This window comes from Loa loa (assembly GCF_000183805.2).
Source record: "Loa loa unplaced genomic scaffold supercont3.41, whole genome shotgun sequence".
Lineage (NCBI taxonomy): Eukaryota > Metazoa > Nematoda > Chromadorea > Rhabditida > Onchocercidae > Loa > Loa loa.
The window spans coordinates 69,548-92,975 of record NW_018108221.1 but is presented as its reverse complement, the minus strand read 5'-3'; the positions used below and the strand labels follow the sequence as shown (position 1 = coordinate 92,975).

General features: G+C 32.5%; 2 protein-coding genes across 3 annotated transcripts; both read right to left on the bottom strand.

Annotated features, from left to right (window-relative positions):
* Positions 1-82: 82 nt before the first annotated feature.
* Positions 83-2,695, bottom strand: LOAG_02728 (beta-lactamase; the record flags this gene model as incomplete). Its single annotated transcript, XM_003138265.1, has 7 exons — positions 83-247; positions 604-846; positions 1,074-1,273; positions 1,362-1,471; positions 1,606-1,718; positions 1,923-2,060; positions 2,552-2,695. The coding sequence occupies 7 exons, from the start codon at positions 2,693-2,695 to the stop codon at positions 83-85; spliced, it is 1,113 nt and encodes a 370-aa protein (XP_003138313.1).
* A 2,883-nt stretch (positions 2,696-5,578) lies between these two features.
* LOAG_02727 lies at positions 5,579-22,072 on the bottom strand (the record flags this gene model as incomplete). 2 transcript variants are annotated; one of them, XM_020446108.1, is made up of 33 exons in its annotated part: positions 5,704-5,830; positions 5,934-6,128; positions 6,489-6,655; positions 6,789-6,919; positions 7,185-7,362; positions 7,732-7,833; positions 8,014-8,146; positions 8,264-8,385; positions 8,721-8,798; positions 10,852-11,007; positions 13,023-13,177; positions 13,372-13,591; positions 13,921-14,100; positions 14,272-14,438; positions 14,840-14,968; positions 15,093-15,188; positions 15,371-15,512; positions 15,644-15,858; positions 15,994-16,146; positions 16,405-16,573; positions 17,057-17,218; positions 17,304-17,411; positions 17,625-17,747; positions 17,888-18,019; positions 18,229-18,309; positions 18,515-18,611; positions 18,961-19,091; positions 19,186-19,232; positions 19,616-19,802; positions 19,954-20,067; positions 20,251-20,529; positions 21,081-21,257; positions 22,028-22,072. In XM_020446108.1, 33 exons carry the CDS (start codon positions 22,070-22,072, stop codon positions 5,704-5,706), a joined length of 4,698 nt encoding a protein of 1,565 aa, XP_020303508.1. The 2 variants fall into 2 exon arrangements, with proteins under 2 accessions (XP_020306645.1, XP_020303508.1); XM_020446109.1 differs by lacking the exon at positions 10,852-11,007 and having other exon boundaries at positions 5,579-5,830.
* Positions 22,073-23,428: the final 1,356 nt, after the last annotated feature.

The following is a 23,428-nucleotide window of genomic DNA, read 5'->3' as shown; positions in this document are numbered from 1 at the left end:
GAGATGGTAGTCACAAAATATTCATTGGTGTATTGTTGAATTAAATTTCAGAAGTTATAAATATGTATAGAAATGTTGTCATTCATAATGATCGGTACAGAGATCGAAGTATTGATTGATATGTCCTGCACATTTTACCGCTCCCTGTTTTTAGACCATTTGATAGATATGCAATGACAAGCTTATTGTCGATATCGATATTCAGTGCTTGGCAACCATATCCCGGATGTCCAAACAAGTAACTATTCTACAAGGTAGCATTAATTTAGAGTATCAATATTAGTATTTATGAAAGTTCGAGAATATTGGATGTTATCGGAATTCGTGGTCTCCAAAAGCTCGAGATTATCAAGGAAATCGAAGATTAGGAAACTACATCTTTATTGTCAGTAAAAATAAAAGTGTAGCCGTAGGAAGATTGTTACTACCGGGATGATTGTGTTTTCCTCTCAATTGCAACTTTCTTTTCTGGTTGTTTTATTAGCAATTTGTGGGATTTATATCTCATGTCATTTACCCTGTGATAGAATACGGTACTACAAGCAATCCGTACTCCTTCCCTAAGTGCTCTTTTCATTTGATGTGCATCTTGAAATTTCTTACCTCGTTGACAGGATGCTTTTCGAAGAAGAATCCCCGACCTTTGACAAAGGGATAAAGGAAGACCTGATCCAAATGCCAATTAGCCATAGTTGGTCGAGTTATTTGTGCTAGTGTTCTGTTGCTCAGAAGTGTTCCATCAATTGCCAGTGAAAATAGCTTTGCCAAATTATAAGCATCGCTGACACCTCCTGTTGCTGGCATGTTTAGTTCAATAATGTTTGGGTCATTCACTGCCACCGTGTCCTAGAAAATTGTTATTTTGATTAGAGAGAAATTGTGAAAGAGCAGAATATTTTAAAGCAAAACTTGAAGGAAAGGTAGGGATTTTGAAAAAGTCTTCCATGATTTTGAGCGTTATTTGACTTTATCATGTTGACATATTGCTAATTAGTTTGAAATTTACAGGATTTCCAAAATCTACAGAATATTAAGAAACTTGAAGGAGCTAGTTGCTTAAGAAAAATTTTTACAAAATTCAGTGGAAGCCACGTTAGATGAATTCGAATTTTTGCGGCCAAAGAATTTGATGGTTGTGCATACATCATTGCAAGCATGATAATCACTCGCAGATCTAGCAATACATCTCGGGTGTATTCAAGTAACCCAGGCTGAGTTACTCGAGCTAACTTCTTGAATTCCTGTTTTGACAAACCAATTGTGGCGTCAATACCTAAAAGCTTTTCATATTGTTAGCTTCCAGATGTACAAAAATTATGATGCTAAATCTAGTAAAAATTTAATTTTAGCTGAGAGATTACCATATTTGTCAGCAATTTCTTCCTGTAAGAACGTTTTAATGTTACGACCTGTCTCATCCACTTTGCGAAAAATACCATCAACCAGCCAGCCAAATGTCACAGCGTGATATCTAAAAAATGATAAATGGAATTACCAATTCGAAAAATTTTCAAAAATCATGGAAGGATGAATTAATTTCGCATCAGAATCCTGTTCAGGGAAAAAAATTGTTTTATTAAATATTATAAAGATGTGACAGTTGACCCAGTAGCAGTGCCAGGTTTCCAAAGAGGCTTGGCTTGTTCCATTATCTGCATAATTCTTTTTCCGTTTACCACATCTTCCATCGTGATATTGTCAAGATATGGAATTCCAGCCTGTACAAGTTTTTGATACATTTCAGAAGTCATACAAATGAAAACGCTTAAAGGCCTATCGAATGCTAAAGCTGTTGAAAATGCTAGGAAAAAAAGGTAACTCCTCGGAACTTTCAAAATTTTATCGCCTTCATTTCGAAAATTTTGCTCTTTCTTGTCCATTTCATTACATTTTAGCAAAGAATCTAAAAAGGAACAACTAACTTTATGAGTCAGAACATCTTCAATTGTGGTCATATGCTTCCCGTATTGTCCATATTCGGGCCAATGTTTCACTACCAGATCATCGTATGACAGACGACCTCGATCAACTTGCATCGCTAAGCAAAGTGCTGCAATTGCCTGTAATTTAAGAATTAAACAAAATCTTTTTTAACATAATTTGAACGGTCAACCATTTAACGCTTTTACAATGAAACAAACATATTTTCAAATTACATATACTTTAACTTCAATTATTTTGAATTTGAATAAATTTTTCGGTCATTATATATATGTATATATAATTATGCATTTGATTACTGAAAAAAAGAGTAGGATGATTGAAATCACTAAATTTCAATAATTTCATATGAAACGGAAATGAGACTTTGGTTAAATTTCATGAAAATTCAATTCAAACTGAAAAATATTAAATCAGTTTCCTTACCAACATTGTAAAATGGTGAAATGGTGCTTGATGGTTACTGAAGTGACTGAAAAAAAGTTCAAATTATGCTTTCATAAAATTTAACCGAAAGCTTATTTCTGTTTCTCATGAAATTTCATGATATACCACTCAGAGATATGCAATTTCCGTAATTTCAGATTCATTTCAGTTAATATTCAGATACTTTTGTGGTAGAAAAGAGGACTGTTTTGGTGTTATGATTCCATTTACGAAGTGACTCTGAATCCGAATAACCATTCCATAAATTTACGATAACTTTCCCATTCTGAATGACTGTTAGATGAGCACCTTCTCTCTCCAAACCCATTTCAAAATTCTGCCTAAAATGTGGATGTCATTTCTACTGGCAAATAAATTTGCTTTTAAATTTGAATCATTTCTTCCATTTTTCCATCCATTCATTTTCCACATTTTAGTTGTGATTTTACTCGCCGCAAAATCAAACCACAATTAATAAAGAAGAAAGAAGAATAAGGACAGATTAACAAAGAACATAATTAATGAAAAAAAAATTAACAAGAATTAATGAAGAAGGATTAATAATGAGGAGGAAGTAGATGAGAAAAAGAAATCGTTAAAAAGCTTGAAAAAAAAAGTATATGTTACTGTAAAAATGTCACTTTGGATTCATCAATGGAAATACATGAAGAGAATACTAGTAATGAGGAAAATTTTTTATTTGAAACAAAATATACCTGAAAACTTTAGCAACACCCTCAAACTGGCTGTCATAAAAGCCTTTTGGTGGTGTTGATAATTGATACTGTAGGATAAAAAGCCATTGCAAAATTGTGGAAACAGTAAAATATGCTAGTACCAATATCATGGTTAATTTAAACCTTCCTCTTGATAAGCAATTTTGATCCATAACCATCCACTCTGATACTTTATCCGTTTTCTAATTTTTAAATAATGTTAGTTGTGGATTCTTCCAGATCTTTCGGAAATCGTGATATGATTAAGGATCCTAAAGTAGCAATAATTTATTGTACCAAACATGCTTCAATATTGAATTAGTGCATACAGGAATATTTTTCATACATTCGGGAATTTCATCAAATGTCATAATTAACAAAATTAGTCAAATGTTACTAATTGGAATCAGGTAATAATAACATTATGTAAAAGCACTAATGGAAATAAATGATTTTATTAAGTGAGAATTTTTAAATTTGCAATGAATATTTCCAAGTCTGAACATAGTATTCGCAACAATTTAAGTTGCACAAATTTCTAAATTTGATATAGCAAATTCGACATTCAGTTAATTGATACTTGATAAAAGTGGAAGAGAAAATGGGCGCAAATATTCTTGTGCGCAAATACGCTTCGTTTAATTCCTCATTTTTAATCTTCTTTCGAAAATGACTGCTGAATTTTGATATCTATAATATACATCTCCGTGATGATGGATTATGATTCCTCATTTGATCGTTTGCTATCTTATTTAAAAAAATAACAACCTTACTTTTTTTTAAAAAAAATTGAGCTTTGATTTGCTTGAGTGAAAATTATTCATGAAATTTTTGGGTATAAATATACGGATGATACGGAACAGATCAATAACAGTTTCATAAGATATATTAATAATTTAATTTTTAACATACTATTTTAAAATGATACCTTGTTTTTTTTTCAAATATTATTAGGTATAAGATAATTATAAGAATGGGAAGAAAGGCATTCAGAAAAATGCGTTATATAAATTCAAAGTTTTCAAGAAACTAAAAAATCGTTAAAAATAGCAGGCGATCGTACACCAAGTTCGAAGTGTTCTAATCGTCCTTAACATTGTTTTGCCTTATCAGTATCAGTATGGTTGCCTTTTTTTCATATTGATAATCTTTCCCAAGTAGGAAATCGTCATCTGAAAGCAGTAAGTTTATCATCTAGCATTGATAACATTGATAATATTTGCTTCATGCCATTCCACTCATTCGTCGCACTTGGTAGTTTATTCTTCCATTTCTTACGATCAAATATTTTATTTTGTTTTACAAGTAAATTTTATAAAATTATTAATATTTCCAATCATGTACCTTTCATTATCCAATCTTTGAGTTCCTGTTGCAAAATAAATCTGTCACAGAGAACCAACTTATTAATTAGTTTTAAAATATTTCAGCCAATTATCAATTAGCCGTAGCTTCTGATCACTCGTTTGCATAAAATAGTTTAGTCCCGAATGTGGACCTTTATTACAATTAGGAGAGTTGCCGAGACTTCCAAAGATGATATAATCGCATCATATTTCGTATGCGCCTGAAGTTCACCACACACCTGTTGTCATGATTACGATCATTCAATCTCATGATGTAAAAAGGCGTATTGTATTTAACTGTCGCACCTCTCTATCTAATTTGTAATCGTTACTTTATTCATCACAATTATTTACTTATCTACACTTGTTCTACACATCTACACTTGTCTACACTGATCTACACTTGTTATTCCATACCTCCAGTGATACCATAGAGACATATCCTGAGATATTACGAGAATTTAACTTGTATTAGGAACACTTGACTCTCATAAGTCAATCTGGAAACTGAAACAAACATCTGCAAAACCAATAATCGACAAAAAAATTGGGGACGAACACCCGTACAAGTCGTTTCCTAGACACTTCCTTTCTCCTAAATTTCATTTTTCATACATCTAAAATCTCGGCCTTTTTTCTGATCGAGCTTTCATTTCTTCTATTTCAGTAACTCCTCCTTTTCCAAAATTTCCACACATCTAACACCAGTCCAATGTTTTATATTTATTTCGAAGACTATAAACGACCTTTCAACATCTATTTGCTCTAGGTGCGATCTGAACTATGAAAATACTTTTTCTTTGCAAACATTCCAAAAAATTACTTTGCATGGAAGATCAACACGTCAGATATAAATATGACAAGTAAAATAAAAAACAAATCACCAGTTATATCGTACAAAAACATGATATTGGGCTACGGGAAAACTGATGCATGAACAAGCAAAAGAAATCAAAAATATTTTAAATCAGAAGTACTTTTAAGTCAAAGTAAATCGAAACTGAAATGATAGTTATGTTGGAAAATCATCTCATTATCCAGAACTGCAACATGAGCCTAACGGTCAAATGATTTCCTCAAATTCCTAACTCCTTAAACAATGTATAGGCTTTCGGTCCTTTCAGATAACAAATTTAATTATTGAGAATTGTTTGGATTCAATTTAGCGTAATAAAAAATAAGTAAGCCAGACAAAGTAGCTTATTGTGTGACCAACAAACTTAGTTCTAGAAGTCGGAGATCTATCATTTTAATATGTAAAGTGGAAGGTTATTTTAATGTTCTTTGGTGGACAACAAATCAGATTCTCTTATCATTGCACGAAATAGTGAATTCGGATCATCCAGTAATTTTCTTGGTGTATCGAATTCACGAATACAACCATTTTCAAGTACCAAAACCCTGAAATCAATTAAGAAAGGTAACAGATTCCAATTACATTTAATTATTTCTAAAATCAAAAGAAAAAATCATTTCCGACTAAAAATATTAACATAAAACCAACCTATCACTATTCATGACCGTATGTAAGCGGTGTGCAATTGTAAGCACAGTACAATGTGAGAATTGTTCACGAATCGTTTTCTGAATGAGCGCATCTGTTTCCATATCAACAGATGCTGCTGCTTCATCCAAAATCAAAATTTTACTCTTTCGCAGTACTGCTCGAGCCAAACAAACCAGCTGTCTCTGTCCAACACTAAAATAATAGTGACTATTTTTACTAGTGTGCATATTAATTATATGTGTCATAACGATGTTGAATATCTCAACTATAGCATTTAGATTCATTTCCAAATGCAAAGATCCCCTCCGTAAAACATCTTTGCACTTCATTTTTTCTGGGTTTGCTAAATTCTCAAGAACAGCTTAGCTTTTAGGTGTGCAAGCAATTTTTTTGGTTATTCAGCTGTAGTCTCTCCAAAGCTTGAGAATTAGAAACTCACTCCCAGAAAATGAAATCCCTAAATAATATATATATACATATATTGCTTATATTCATAACAATATAATAAGCTTAAGTTGCCGGTAAGAAGGTACTTTGAAATATTCTTCTTACCTAATATTTTCACCACCTTCACTTAATTTATGTTCCAGTTTGTTGGGGAACGAATGCACGAGTGAATCCAGATGAGCTGTTCGAAGTGCATTCCATAATAAGGCATCATCAAAATGACCGAATGGATCCAAATTCATGCGTAACGATCCAGAAAACACAACAGGATCCTTCATTTAACGCAATTATTACATGGAAATTTTCGATAATCTTAACGCAGTGATAGCATACATGGAGAGAGCGATCAAGACATTATTTAATCTTGGTGAATTTAAATGACAAAACTGAATCAATCGACAAAACCTGTGGAACAATTGTTAATTTTGGGCGAAGATTATCCAGCGATATTTTCGAGATATCCACACCATCGATTAATATTCGACCTGATTCTGCCTCAATAATGCGAAACAAAGCAAGTGTGAGAGAAGTCTTACCTGAAAGGGATAAATTGATTAAATGGAATCTGTTATTACTCACTAGATAATAATGCTTGACTGTTATATAGCTGCTGATATACTTTCCTGTTTTGTTTTCCTTCAAAGAAAAAAGAGTTCGGTTTCAATTCTAAATCAGGCATTTTCAACTATACGGCTCTCCAGTAATTGCACAAAAATCCAGGAATTTAGGTTAAGGTAGTGTGCAATGTCCGCATGATTCTCTAAGTAGAATAGAGAATTGTTTACAAATGCAATACTTGACCTGCACCAGTTCTGCCAACAATTCCAACTTTTTCAGCTGGATGAATTGTTGCACTGATTCCTTTCAAAACAAATTCCAAATTATCACGATATTGTATCTTCAACTTCTCGAAAATAATTTCTCCTTTATCTGGCCAGTCTTGTGGTGGTGTGTACATTAAATTTTTATTCGCTGAACCCTGCAAGTATTCATTATATATTAACGGTAATACTTCAGAAATTATCATTTCATGAGCATTTCTCGGTATAAATTTCAATAACGTTATTTTGCAATTTCAAAAGCATAATTTCACTAATATAACTTCACCAATATAATTTTAATACTAGACTTTTGGTAATGAACATGTTCTCTTTTTAGAAATTCAACGAAAATGAAAATATATTATATTAATAAGCCATCATTACTCTCTTTGGTTTTCTTGAAACTTGGGAAATGTACATCCTAATGACTGTACGTTCTACTCCGTTCCATTTCCAATAATGAGAGATCTTAGCTTTGTTGGAATTACATTAGTTTAACCGCAAAAGTTACGTGACCAACTTCTCACCTCAATAGGTAAATCAGTGTATTCCCTGAGACGCTCAACAGCAACAACATTGGTTTCCAATTCACTAGCCATACGTACGGCCCAATTTAAAGTCTGTGTTATCTAAAATGAAAATTTTATGGAAATATGATCAATCATTTCCGTTCTAATGAAACCTTTTCATCCTATCATTTATTCTCATGGAGTTGAGTGCAAAATCGGAAGTCACGACAGTTACGGAATTTTTCATCATTACTGGACTCAATTTAAAAATTCTCAAGATAAAATCAGTCAAAAAAGTACATTAAGAGCGTATGCAACAGATAATCCAACTAAACCAGCCGTTACCGAACCACTTTCTCTATAGAATACCGCAAATAAAGCCGAGCAGAACACAATAAGATTACCGACAAGTTCTAAGCGTACTGCTAACCACCTGAAATTCAAATCTATTTTAAATTTACATATCGTCAGTTCCTGTGATAAGTAGTCCAAAAACACAACCATATCTGGAAAACTGTCCTTTATTAATGTTAATTAAAGTTCGTCAGACCTGTTAGCGACTAATGAATGATATTGTATAACAATATTCTTATCAAGACGATCCTGAGATTCATGGATAAAACGATCCATACATCGATATGCTCTGATTGAGGCAGATCCTTGGATTGATTCCTTGAAAACTATCACAATAAATTTAATGGAGAGAAAGTAAAATTTGATAACTGTTAGCGGAAGATTTGCTTTCCAAAAAATGAACACGTGCCGAATCTTGAGAGATCACACTTTTCTGCTTCATCATTATAACAGCTTTGTTTCTTCCTCTCTTCCAGAAATGGTTCGGAATTTCAATGTTGTGTTTTAGCAGTTGCCTTTTGATAGTTCTGATAATAAGAAAACCCCTATGAATACTGCCGATCGGCAATGTTTCGAAATGCTTAACAGTAAAGTCTTTCAATTCTTCCTACGTCAAAACTTTCCTTTCGCTTCGCAAAAAAAGAAAAACTAACTTGAAAATGTGAATAAATAGGAGATCGAGCGGCGGATTCCAAACGTTTTAGTTGCCGTGATGTCGAAATATAAAAACGCTGGAAATGATTGATATATATTGCTAACATCTGATACGTTAAAAAAAGTATATTTTCCTCAGTAACAAAATCTACAGTTTAATAAAATACGTCCCGGTTTCTAAATTTCTAAGTTAGTTATAAATAAATTATATGGGGATAAAGTTTGAACAAAATGATAACATGCAAGCCGTTAATAAATGCGTACAAGCGTGGACAACGAAGGAATTCGCAATATACTCCAGTATTGCATGAACTTCACTCACACTCCATATTTTTCATTTCTCAGGATACACTATCATTTTATCTCTTTCCAAATTCAGAAAGCTCTTTTGCCACATATTATTTTAAGCATGCAATAAATTCCATGTCAGAATGAATAAATTTGAAGCGATCGGTAAGATAGTAAAGAGAAGCATGAAATAAAGCAACTTATTTGTAATCATCGTCATTTCTTTCAGTCTTCAAAAAAAAAAAAGAAAAATGGCTTAGGAAAAAATTCGAAGTATTTTTGTGGACGATCACATACGAACTACTTTGGACCTTTAGCTATGCAACAATTCAAACAAAAGCATAAACAAAAGCAAAGGCAAAATGACTTCGAAAACTTTAGTGAAAATTCTGTCTTTTTTATGATGCTTTACATAAGACACATGCAAGTGCATCAAATAAGCTTTCTATACTCATTTCGAAGCATGCAAAGGAGGTTGACTTTTGTGAAATTTGATTTGGAAATTACTTAAATGAAACACCATATCGGCGAAATGATTGATTAACTTCCTTTTAAGAACAAGACCACGAAAGGTTTCTACTCTAATGACATTGTTCCATTACATTGTATGAAGATCCACAAATTAATAAACTTAATTATAAGCGTAAATCAGAGTGAAAAGGTAAACTTAACGCCGAAATTTGCCACATAAATGAAATCTTGAGAATTTTTTGCAAAACGTAATTAGAATGCATGGAAAAAATTGCAAGTATTAACAACATCATAAATAAAATAAACAACATGACAGTAATATCACCGCACTGCTCCGATAATAAATAACCTATTTTGGGTTGAAATCAAATATGTCCGTCTTTCATGCTGTATGGGTTGAAAAATTACCATTAGCATAAAATTTAGAAATGAAATCATAGCGAAGGGGAAGATAATTTGTGGCGTCATAAGTACCGGCACAATCATGATAATAAAAGCGGTAAGAATACATCCAATAAAGGTGATCACTGATGATGGTAAACGTTGATCGAAATCGTACAAATCCTGTAAACATGCAAACACATGCGAACTTGTGAGCTCTCAACCAACCCACACCGATAATTTATTAATGCCACGATGCTACCAGAAAATGCAGTCATGCTACTTGCAGGAGAACGAATACCACAATAACAGAACGTCTGGCTAAAACGATTATGTAAAACGAAGTCTAATTCTGTCCTCATTCTCAGAACACACATGAAGCATGATCACGACGGTAACATGCAGTTGCAGAAAATGTGCAACAAAAAGTGATCCAGGATAAGTCTGGAGAGAAAATCTCCATTTTACTGTTAGTTTGATAAGAATTAAAGACCAATAAACATCACATTCATTAACTCAAAAGTGATATACAATAAACAATAGAAAGAATGCAAACAATAACTCGAATGGCACCAGAACGTTTCATCTTCGATAACTGCTAAAATTTATGAAAATCCATAGTGTTAAAATCGTCAGCAAAAATAAAATCCTTCTAATGATAAAATACGCTTCACATGGAAATCATACTTTTCAAACAACATTTCGAAAAACTAAATTTCTCTTCTGTAAAATCAGAAAACAAAGTACTATATCATGCTTTTACTAACGAGTGCATGCAACTAATTAATATAACCTTTCAGTTAAGCTGAGAGAAAAAAGAGCAGCTTGAGGGAATCATTTCCAAGCAGGTCTTAAGTGCCACTAGTAGAGTTATTTTAATAAGCTTATGTTCCCTCCCAATACTTTTTTGCTTCATCTTCATTTCGGAAACCATCATCTCTCACTATAAAAAAGAAAAAAAGGATTTTCATCTCTTTTGATGAAGCATACCAGAACAAGGAAATAAATAGCAGCAAGAAAGGGTATGACGATTGAATACATCGGTGTTGCGTATACAATTACAGCCATTGTCATTAAAACAACAAGTACTGTTGATATGAATGAATGAGATGTATGCGGCAATAAAGCATCCACTATTTCTATATCCTGCAATTTTCCCTATTATCTCATTGATGGTTATCCATCTCGGGAATGAATTTTAACATTTCCACCTAACAGAAGATCATTCAGATTTATCAGAATTCCCCGGGCCGCAGTAGGTTAACAGTAATCAACTTGAGTGCGGCAACCTAAACACATTTACTGTGAATAATACAGTAAAGTTCGGGCAGAGTAAAATCAAACAGCTTCTGGCTAGCTATTAAAACCGCATATTTATTCTTTACTATGAATAAAACATATAGAACAAAAATCAAAAAAGATCCATTTACAAACTGCATATAGATATAAGACCAAAATTTGGAGCAAACAAGTTAATTAAAAATTAAAGCCCAAATCTAGGTTTATATAACTAAATAATGTCCCACCAACAAACAAAATTTTCGAAGTTTTCTTCAAAAACAAAGTTTTTGAAAACGATTCTTAACTTCTTGTGACACAAAAGAAAAGACAATCTAAAAATGACATGCAGGTAGTACCACTTAAAAAATGTCACGAAAAAAGAGGAAATCTATCAGATTAAAATGAGGAAAATAATTAGAAGATTCACGCAATTCGTTAACTATTTATCATGTAAAATTTTTTTTTTCTCCCAGTCAAAACGATGTATGTTTTCTGAAAAAATTAAACTTCGTATCCCGGATTTTATTCACAGTGCCAAACTGATCAAACGAATTCGAGAGCATTTTTAACGACGAGATTCAAGTACTGCACATTCAGTATGAAAACGTTCTCTGATGGAAAAATCTAAACACATTTTGTAGTTCAGAATAGAACAAGTGGACCGTTACACGTAACCGTTCAAATGATTATTTGTAGTTTCAACGTTTATCAAACGGATGTTTATATAATCGATGTATTTTGCTAATATTTGACTCTAAGATGCATCCAGAAGAGCTGATATAAAACTATAATGTGATATCAATAAGGACTTATGAGGACCTGTGAGGAGAAACCGGAAAGCATTGTTGTGAGGGAGGGATTTATTTTAGATAAATTTGTAGCAATTATATGCAAGGAAATCGCTAAAACGGTTAAGGTACGGTAAAATTTCGTCCGAATCCTTGAATGGTATTCATAATAGCAAGCAAATTTTTCAATCCTTGAAATTTTCAAGGAATAAATCCGAAAATTTGAAATTCACATTCACCTTTCCTGCACATTGAAGTGCTTAAAATACCATCCCTTCAAACTTTGCATTCTGGATTTAATTTGCAGTGTTTTAAAAACGGTACTCTATGAATAACAGCCTCATACTATAATGAAGAAAAAAAAAAACCCATAATGAATAAAGATAAAATAAAATAACAAGGATTAAAACGATGAAAATCTGACATTCATTAAGAAGCTCATCAACCGAATTTGATATTTCAGTGTTCAATGTCTGCAATAATGTCTACCTTGAAAACTCTATAGTAATAACCAAACTTCTACTGCTTATCAGACACGGAATGTATTCCTATCGATTCAAAGACAAAGAGGTACAAAGTATAAGATTCTGCAACGAAGAATAACATATTAAAAATTCTGAAACTAAACATGTGATAAGAACAAGAAAAATGAAATACTGGTATCCTTCAGTAGTCACTACTGTAAGGATATTAAGCGATTATGGTATGGTAAATCCATAACACGAAACTCAAAGATTTCGAGGCAGCAAACAAGCAAATTCTAAAGGAAACGGTTCTACGCTCTTCTCTATCACCCCAAATACAAGAAGAATAATTTTGTAAGAACAATCAAAAAGGATTCTCTGTTCAAAGGGAAAATGGAGCACTAGATCGTCTAATTTCCTTTTAGCTGCACAAGCACTGTCATAGCCAAGTATGAATTAAAACGTCACCACTTCGAGTGTGGTTAATTTGAATTTGAACTCAGACTCCCACTCCAAAAAAAAAATCATATAAACCTCAAATTTAGTATATTGCGTATTTAACACAATATACTGTATTTAGTAAAATATACTAATAAAATTCTAATCATCATATAATTAAAAAGAATACCTTCCCAAAACGGTTAACGATACGTCCGAGCGGTGTCATATCGAAAAATGCCATTGGTAAATGTAAAATATTTTGCAGTATTCCTTCGTGTAATTTTCGACTTGCAAAAACCATTCCATATGCCATTGTAATTGAACCAATACATACCATTGTGGCTAAAAGCAATGATTAGTCGGAGGAAAAGTTGTTCATTGAAAAAGTATTCATGGTTAGGACAGCTGGATATTTAGAGTTTTTGTGTAAGAACAAGGAATAGATTCCGAAAAAGAGAAGGAAGAAAAAATTAAGAAACAGAAACAAGGAAGATATGGTAAACTTGAAAATGTTCAGGATTTCATGCAAAACACACCCTGTCCCAAGCCGAGTATTGCGTAAATTCCTAAGCGCCAGTTCGTCTCATCTTCACCCACATTTGTGACGTTTGCTTTCTTGGCATGATCAGACCAATTGGCTAACCATAAATTGGATGAAACACCGAGAACAGATGAAAGAACATAAATAGCAATAAAGATTGCTGTTATGCCATAACCAATAGCATGAAGATACAAAAGGTACACTGCAAATTTCACCTGCAATAAAAGTACAACTTGTGTAAATATGTTGAGGAAGATTTTTATCCACCTAACCTCAAAATCTAATCTATTTGTGATTTTCGATTCATTAATATCTGATCTTCAATTTTTTTCATCTGTAATTCAGTTACTTTTTGAGGTAATAAAATCTTTTCAACAAATTCCAAACATGAATCAGTGGCGGCACAAATACTACGGAATGATTCATCACGCAAACCGTAAACTTCAGGTTTAGGCATGATGTGGCGCAACTAAAAAACCATTTCTTATATCCACCTTCCTACCAAAACAAGAATATTTTCCTTCCCAGAGATTGTAATAGAGACCTTTCCAACTTCAACGCCTTCCTTTTCAATTAATTTGGACTGTTCATCATTGCTTGATATAGCCGGTTTACCAGCCATTTGTGCAGACAATGCAATACCATCTGCCTTTCCACCACTTCCGTTTTTTATTGAATTACTACTGATCCTTTTCGCTGTAACATCCTGTTCGATAGTACTGTCCTAGAATAATTTACTAATAGAAAATTTTTGTCGAAATCGTATTACTGGACGGCTCCTGCGTCTCGTCAAACGAACCACTGGGGAATGTAATATGGGTGTACGTTCAATCAGTAACTAATAGTTTCAGATAATACAATAACCAAAAGCAATCCTACAGAAAACAATAGCAACCTGTTGCCCAACTGGTATGTTGTCTTGCGAAGATCTTTGTTCAACAGGTGATGCAGTTGTTGAAGTGCTATCTGCGCGCTGCTTTGTCACGCTCAAACTTTCCAAACGTTTGCGTTGCTCTGGATTCAAAACTTGCAAATCATTCAACAGTTCTTCCATTTCTTCTGCTGAAAATATATCCAAAATATCGTAACTATCACGACATTCAGGATGCTGCTAGCGATAACGCACGCTAGACACAATTTAGCATCAGCCTTCCGAAAAAAGTTCATGCCACACCAACCGTTTAACCACTTATACAAATTTATCTAATGATCTAGATCTAAGTGGAAACTGAAAATATATTACGAGCTCAACACATTTTTTATTCATTTGTCATTTTTTACATTAGACGAACAAAAATGACACATGTATTCCTGAAAAACAGTTCAGATGGATTTGGAACTTTTGGCTCTTTACTTGACTGAATTTAAAAATGGGATGAAGTTTAATATCACATCTCAGTGCAGGAATTAAAACAGTATGCGGAAATTGAAATTCTCAGTGTAGAAATTAAAATAAAACGCACAATCTCTTTCATCTTGGGACTGCATGCACTGTTTTACTTTGTTCATAAGGAATTCCTCTAGAAATTCTGCGAAATGTTTTTGCGCTTGAACCAATTCTTGAAATGTGCCCACTTCCGTAATTTTACCATCTATGAATACCAGCTTCATGTAGTTTCGGGAAAAAAAGTACATATTTCAAATCTTAATTCATCAGTCAAACAAAATAAAGCGATAGAATTTGGATAGAAAGAAGTAAATTTCGAAAATTCCAACCATTCATGACGACAATTCGATCACAATACTTCAGGTAATGTAGTCCGTGTGTTACCAAAATCCGCGTTTTCTTGGCTAATAAGCCAGTTTGAGATGCTTAAAGAACACATTTTTGACTTTGTAACTTATGTATTCTGTTTCCGGATTCGTTTCATTTATTCTGTAAATGATTTCAAAGGTATTCTGGAAATGGTTGTACTCAGTTTTTCTGCAATGATAGCATTTGCAGAACTATATAAGAATTGGATGACAGAACTACAGAATCGGAAAAAACGAACAAATGACACGCGTGAATGTGTGCCGCCCAACGTGGGCATCAACAGCTGATAGTGGATCGTCCAGGAGAACGATATCTGAATTAGCGTATACAGCACGTGCCAGACTTACGCGGTGTTTTTGACCGCCACTCAGATTAATGCCCTAAAAATAAAATGAAATAAACATGATGTATTTCACTTTATACTTTTTCCATCTGAATCCGGCACATAGATTAACTTTTCCATAGTTTTAAATTAAGGATTATATACCAGAATCTAACGTAAAATCTAAACCTTTTCACCAATTTCAGTCTGATCACCGGCTGGTAATGTTGCAAGATCTGGTTTTAATGCACATGAGTCAAGCACTGTTTCATAACGTTGGCGATCAAAAGGTGTACCAAACAAAATATTATCCATCAACGACAAATTCTGGATCCATGGCTGCTGTGGAGCATAAGCAATTGATCCAACAACATCCATACTACCGCTCAATTTATCCATTTCGCCTTAAGTTTTTGTGAAAACAAATGAAATCTCACATATTAGACTGAAATTCTTTCGTATTTAATATGGATTGGATGGAGCAAACAGAAGTGGGAATTAAAAAAAAAGAAAGAAAACTATTAAGAACCAAAACATACCTAGAATAGCAGAAAGCAAGCTACTTTTCCCACTCCCCACTTTCCCAACAATAGCAACAAGCTCGCCTTTTTTGATTTTTAAACTGATATCATTCAGTATCACTGTATTATTGTCCCAAGAAAAATTACAGTTCTGTATCGACAAAGCATAATCTATAAAGTATTAGCAATTTACTAATAACGCAGAGCTTAAGCAACATATTTGGATGATTCACCAATTTTTGTTTTTAGTTCGCCAAATTCAAAGTTAAATAACAGTTAGAAAACGCAGTAAAATGGTCAATGCAGCTGCAATGATAACTTTAAAAAAATTGAAAGTGGTCTCTATTTGGAATTAAAAAAAGGATAAAGCGTGGAACAGTTAAATGTTTTCCGACTGAAAGTCAATTTTCTACATATACAATTTCTAACCGTTTGAAGAAAATCGATCTTTTGTAGAAAGACGCATTTCATCATCGGATAGAAATGATTTCAGCCTGGCATTGCTAACCGAGCATTGTGTTCCTTGACTAAATATTAACGGAAAGATCGTCATTGGAAAACGTATCAAATTGAAAAGTGAAAGGCCAACGAATGTAACCTGCAAAGCAATTAAATTTAAACCAAAAGCGAAAGATGTTGGTGAATTGCTAGATTGAAAAATATTTTAGTGATGTGTGAAAATTTACAACACACCCACTTAATTCTTTTTTATGCAATTGCTAAAATGTGATTATTCTATGCTTGGCTAGCTTATATCTAGCCCTGAATATTTAAAATATTTAGGGAACTAGCGCATACTGAGATTTTAAAAGTAACAGTTAAGCGTCACTATGATCAGCATAACCATTTATACTATTCTTGGCTCATATCGATACATGATCTTAACTCCCAACTTTTGAACTAATTTATCCGATTTGAGTTAAATTCAAGTTATTAATCTGGAGTGGATCGATTTAATATATTCGTACCAGAGTTAATCTCAAGTTAAAAGCATTTGAAGTTATTTGACAGAATTGAATTAATCTAGAATTATTTATCCTGGCTGAATTCCAAATCATTTATTGTGTCAAATTTATCTTGCCTGAGGTGTAAGTTGGTTGTGTTGTGGGTCAATTTTCACATACAAGCCAAAAGTGACGATGGCAACGAGAAATGGCGCACATGACCAAGTCAACGATATTGCAGCATTATAAAGTGCAATTTCGCGTAACACAGCAATCTCTTTCTCGCGAATTTCCAAAACCTGAAAATTCCAATAAAGAGTACTTGTCTCTACTAAATTTTGAATAAATTCAAAAACAATAATATTGGAAATAATGTAAACGAACCAATTTTTGCATGCTTTTCTCCCAAGCATAGAATTTGATTATTCGAATCCCATTTAAAATTTCTGACATCAACTTCAAACGTTCATCCCGCAATTTCATTTGTCTCCCCTGAAATTCATCATTTCCGTATGACATTCCAAAAATATTAATAAGTGGTAAAGAATTTTTCCAAATAAATAAAAGGCGCAGCATTTTTCAAGCATAAACTGATATTAATGCAAGCATTTAACAGCAAATATTTTAAACAAACTCTTTTACGACCTACCGGAACACAAACAAATTGTTTAACTACTTTGATTTTATGGGTTCAAAAATGCGTACCTGACAGGTTTTCATTCTTAGAGAAATATATGAAGTTAAAGGAATTGTAGCGAAAAGTACGGTGAGACCAGCAATAACTGCTATTCCAAGCAATCGCCAAAGAAAGTAAACTGCCAGCAATATCTAAAAAAAGAAAAAAAAAACACAGAGAAAGTGATGGAATCAGAAGTAACGAAACGATAAACTAATCGAAGATTGATCAATCCCTTAATCAAAGTTAGGAATTGAATTTCCGTACAAAAGTGATTTAACACATCAGTTACCTGAAATGGAGCAGACCAAAAAAGCATAATAAAACTGGCGATGTCTTGAAAACGCTGGACATCCACAGACATCAAATTTACGATCTCACCAACAGTGCGGTTTTTTCGAGCTGTGTTGGATAACATTAATGCCTATAAAGAGAATTATACTAAAACTGATTTTGAATATTTGATTAAATATAACCGGTTAGTTCAAAAAAACCAAATGATTATTTAAACGGAAAAGGAAGAATAAAATGTTTTCAGTGACAAAATTTTCTTTTCTCTTTATTGTAAGATAATTAGAAGTAAATCAATCGTAAAATAAAATGATATTGGAATTAAAGAGAAATACAACATACTTTGACATACACAGCGTTTGTCAGCACAGAACGCACATTCATACCCAACATGAACATTTTGTGAAAATATTGATGCAGAATCTGCAAACCATTTAATATAACAATTCAGACAAGTAATCTTTCTAGCCTTTCCAAGAATTCTTTAGTTTAATTCAGGATCTTTTCATAGCTTTTTCTATTCCCTGATACGTCACAGTCTGATATTACCTACAATTTTTTTCCGACACATCTAAGATAAACAGTTATTTTACAACAAAAGGAAAATATTTCAATATACATAACTAACCACTGACTGGACAAGCGCAACCAAAAACATGGCAAATGATATAGCAATACCCATCCAAAGTGGTCGTTTCATGTCTTCGATATATGAGATTAACGCACTATAAAAACCACAAGTCATTTGAAAAGTACGTAAACCCTTATATTATTTACAAGATTTTTCCATTACCAGATAAAACTAAACACAGTTTTTCCACTTTTTATTTTCTGGTTAAGTAGTAAAGTCTCCGGTTATAAAAAATTTTCCAGTCAAAAAGTCAACCATTAACCAGCTTTTTGCAAATAGCTGCTTCAAATTCTCTTAGCAGAAAGTGCCCGAAAGAAAAAACACTGATCTTAATATACTCAGCGTTAAAGCATATTGTACGGTAAGTCAAAAAAATTCCAATTAAGATTAACAAAAAAAAAAGATCGGTTTGATTCCAGCAAAACACAAAATAAATATTTGACCTGAGAAGTTGTGGGCTAACGAAATTTAATACGTCAAATACAAATTTCATCGTAGCTCCAGCCAAAATGGTCCAGCGATATGTTTTCGCGAGCGCCCACAGTAATGATGGTTGTGCCTTCGGACCAAGTTTCTAAAATAAAACCAACTTAAGAAAGGTAATTACGAAGTAACAACACAAGCAAAATTATTCGGAAGATAAATTTCTGAATGGAAAAGTAAGAAACCTTAAGTGAAGTAGATTGTCCTGATGCCTGCTTCTTTTCATAGTACGCTAAAAATTAAAATTAATTAAACTCAATAAAATTTAAAAACAAAGAACTACTTTAAAAAATATCCCTAACGGCCTAATATCAATTTTTTTCGTAACATTCCACATTCCTTAAAAGTTATAAAATAAAGACAACAGCAAAGTTCACACGAATCTATAATGCATTTCATATATCTACAATGCTCAACATGATAATTCCTGGAAAATATGTGAATAACATTTGTGAAAGGAAATGAACAACGAGTCAAACTAGGCTAATTACAGTAGCAAATCAGCGTTCGATCTTATACAACGTTTCACATTCCTTTAAAGATTTGAAATTTACTTAATTTATTTGACAACCACAACACCAAATCAAGGAAAAGTATGAAATATTATGAACATACCATTAACTGCTGGTATCCAATGACGCTCAAACTTTTTCATCAAATTTCCACTTTCTTCATGCAGTCGCAATCGCCATAAATCATTAACTTCTAACGGTCTGCGAAAACCAAGTGCTGCCAAGCTGTGAAACCAGTTGAATGTTATTTTATTCAAGTAGGAACAATTATCTTCTGGGCAAAGCTTCTCCTGAAATGACAGCTAAAAGATAATGATTCCTTCTGAAACGATAATTAAAAGACATGGAAGTCCAAGATTTGGGATACAAATTGTATCAGGAAAGATTTCTCAACAGATTAATATTTGATTAAGGACGATAAAAAGATTCAGATATGCTTACATCTTTCATCCAATATTTTGGTTTATCAGCAAAGCATGACAATAATACTTCGAACAGTATGAACGCGTAGTAAATTATGTACAACACATAGTTCACTGAGACTTCATTTCCATTCTAAAAAATATAAATGGACAAAATCCCAACAAAAAAAGGGAAAGAATGTCAAGCTAATTTTCCATCCAGATACTTCAACCAGTAAACTAGAAAGGTTCTTGATTTTTCATTTAAAAACAGAATTTCATATCAATCACGAAAATAATTTTATCATAAATATCATACTACCAGTATACTGCTAACCTGAATTTCGGTCACGTCTTCGGCATATGCAGCCCGACGTCTAAGTTCCGGAAATGCACAAATTGCAGTAAGAAGCCAAAAGTTGAACAAAACGCCAGAAGTTACTAAGCCACGATTACGATAAGCAATCAGTAACAGCAAACATATGCAATAGGTTGCTGTCTGCCAGCAACATGACATGATACTGTACGGTTGATACACTGACGGTGTCCGGAACCATGTTATGAGATTGACTGCTGTTGCAATTGAACGGTTCAATACTAACAAGAAACAGAGGACCTAAAGTCTACTCAGTAAAAGTTCCGGAGTTTACTTCATATAATTATTTTATACAAATATATTAACTCAAAAAAAAAATCTCCTCTACAAATTTCTTCAGTTCTATGAAAAATTAAATTTGCATGCCATTAAATGAAACAATTCCATGATGAGAAACAAAAAAGGAAAGCTAAATTGAAAATCGTTTGATTCTTCCAATATATCGATTTAAAGTGGAAACAGTAAATGAAATAACATGCAGCATATCAATTTATAATGCAAACAGTGAATAAAGTAATATGCTGCAAGCTAACTATTAGCCAAAAATGTCATCATACACCTTAGTCATTCAGCAGATAGGACGACATTAGTGGTAGCAATAGCTTCAAAAAGAACACCGCTAAGTAACAGTCTTGTGATTGAGCCTGGCTCCTATTAGCTTTTAAAAATATTTTAAAAGAAAGAAATTGAAAAAACTAAACGGAAAAATATAGCATCAGATTTTTTTTTCGCTTTTTTTTTAAAATGCAGATAAGTAGCAGAAGGATAATATATACGAGAACTAAACTTACTATTCGAGCAACTGTTGGCGAATAAAGTTCTAACGGAGGATGTCGACTTTTCTTGAGGTCATACAGAACAAGTGGACTAAATGTAACCAAAAATATTAACGGGATAAGAACAAGGATTGATGATTGAGCACAATTCGTAGTGTGTGGCACAGTGCTATTCAATGAATAATCGAACACCTGTAAGGACATAACCTTTGTATTACGAGAGGAAATTTTGAAATTTCATTTTCAACATGCCAAAATGCTTTTGTTGATCGATCAATTCTACTATTGCTGCATCATATTTTGAACGGGAATTTAGTCTGGTATTATTAAACTTTGTTATAATGGACGAAAATAGATGAAGAAGGAAACACTGTCTTATGGAATTTTACTTATTGTCTAATTTAAGCTTAGGGAATTTATCCAGTTGTAATGGTTACTCCACTAATAACTACTGTAAGAAAAATCAAAAATTTGAAGATGTTTGTATATATATACAGTCCAGTTTCTTTGTAGATAACCAACCTAGAACTTATCTGGAAGAGTTATAAGATATCAGCCGTCTAATCATTCCTTATCTATTCATTGGTTGTATTATCAGTAAAATGGATTTTTCATTTGCTTTTTAAAATAAAGAAATGCACTGGAATACATTAGTATTAGTGTGCAGTATGAAACTTTAAAGAAAAGAAAAAAAACAGCCAATAAAAGCAGCATTTCAATAAGTTTATGAAAGTATTATTTCTAACATCTATTAATGTTTCGATTAAGGTTAAATTGTCGTTCTTTTTTCTTCCCTTTTTTTTTGCATTACAAATATATTGAAAGTTGAACTTCGAAATGTAATTATAGGAAGTTTGCTATCAAGTAATCGGAAAACAGCTTTGAACGTTGGTTAACAATTAAATTACAACATTTTTCCATCTGACAAGGAAGAAAAAACCGGTTTGGTAGAAATAACTTACTTGTATTTCATCCGTATCACATAAAATACGACCAAGGTAATCCATAATTTATACTTTGATGAACTTGTGAATTATAACGAAACTTTTACCCAATAGATTTTGTAATGATAGTTCGGTAACGAGTGCCGCATAGAAATCGCACGCTCATCAAATGATAGATAAGTGCTGATGCTAAAAAATAAATATATGACATGTCTGTCTGTTTAATTCCAATCGTTTACTTCCATCAAATATAATTTTATGCAATATATTTTGCTCGCAATGATACTTGGGGAAAAAAAAGTAGTTGCATAGGGAATGTAACATTCATCAAGCGAAAGTAATATTGACAAAAAAAAAAAAGTGACAGCGATTGTTTATTCCCATCAGATAAACTAACCACTGTGATATAAATTAATAAATCGCAAAAAAAACTTTCAAAACTTGTTTTTCACTTTTTTTGAAAATATAAGCTATATCGAAATGATGTTGTGATGCTTGAAATGATATCGAAATGATATTGTGACGAAATGATATTGTGATGTTTCATAGGAAGGATATTTATTATGCGTAATCAATATTTAATAAGAAACATTTCTATTTTATAGCCAATATAATCTATATAAATAAATACATGTAAAAAAATAGCAAATACGAAATTAGCTTAATGTTTTATTTATGATACCTTCTCTGTATCCTATAATCTGTCCTTTTATATTTCCCTTATATCTATATGCATTTCATCTTTTAATAATAATTTGACATATGACGGAAACGTTATTATTCAATGGTATGAAACGGATGTTAATATTAGCTTCAATCTTTAAATCTAAATTTAATAACTTTAGTTTTCTCATACAATAAAATATGCAAGTTTAAATTTGAAGAATCTCTTTTTTTCCTATTTTTTTTTCTTATTGTTTTTCCCTGCATAATACATCTATTGCAGCGCATATGAGGAGAAAATAATTTCCTGATAACCTGCAATGTACTTATACAGTATTGAAATGTAGAAGTTCACTATTACGTCACATTAATCATATGTTATCACATTATACTATGCTATTGTCATATTATATCATATCAAAATCATTCCTTCCCCAAATATTGCCAGTATCGCGTTATTTTCTCATTGACAATGTGCATGATGATGTTTAATCTATACGATCGCCAATTTTTGCAAAAAAAATTGGGACTACTCGTGACAGAATTTCTATGTAATGATAACTTACCAAGGATTCCAAAATATGTGAGATATCACTGAGAAGCATTCTTAATATATAGAGAATGTCTGCTACACAATTACTCTCGAATAAATTTTTGTTTAAGCAGTTTTTATGCACACAAGAAAAAAGTGTTTGATAATGATCAACCACAAGATTGCTGCAATCAAAATTTGTCCCGGGAGCCAAAAAAAGTAGC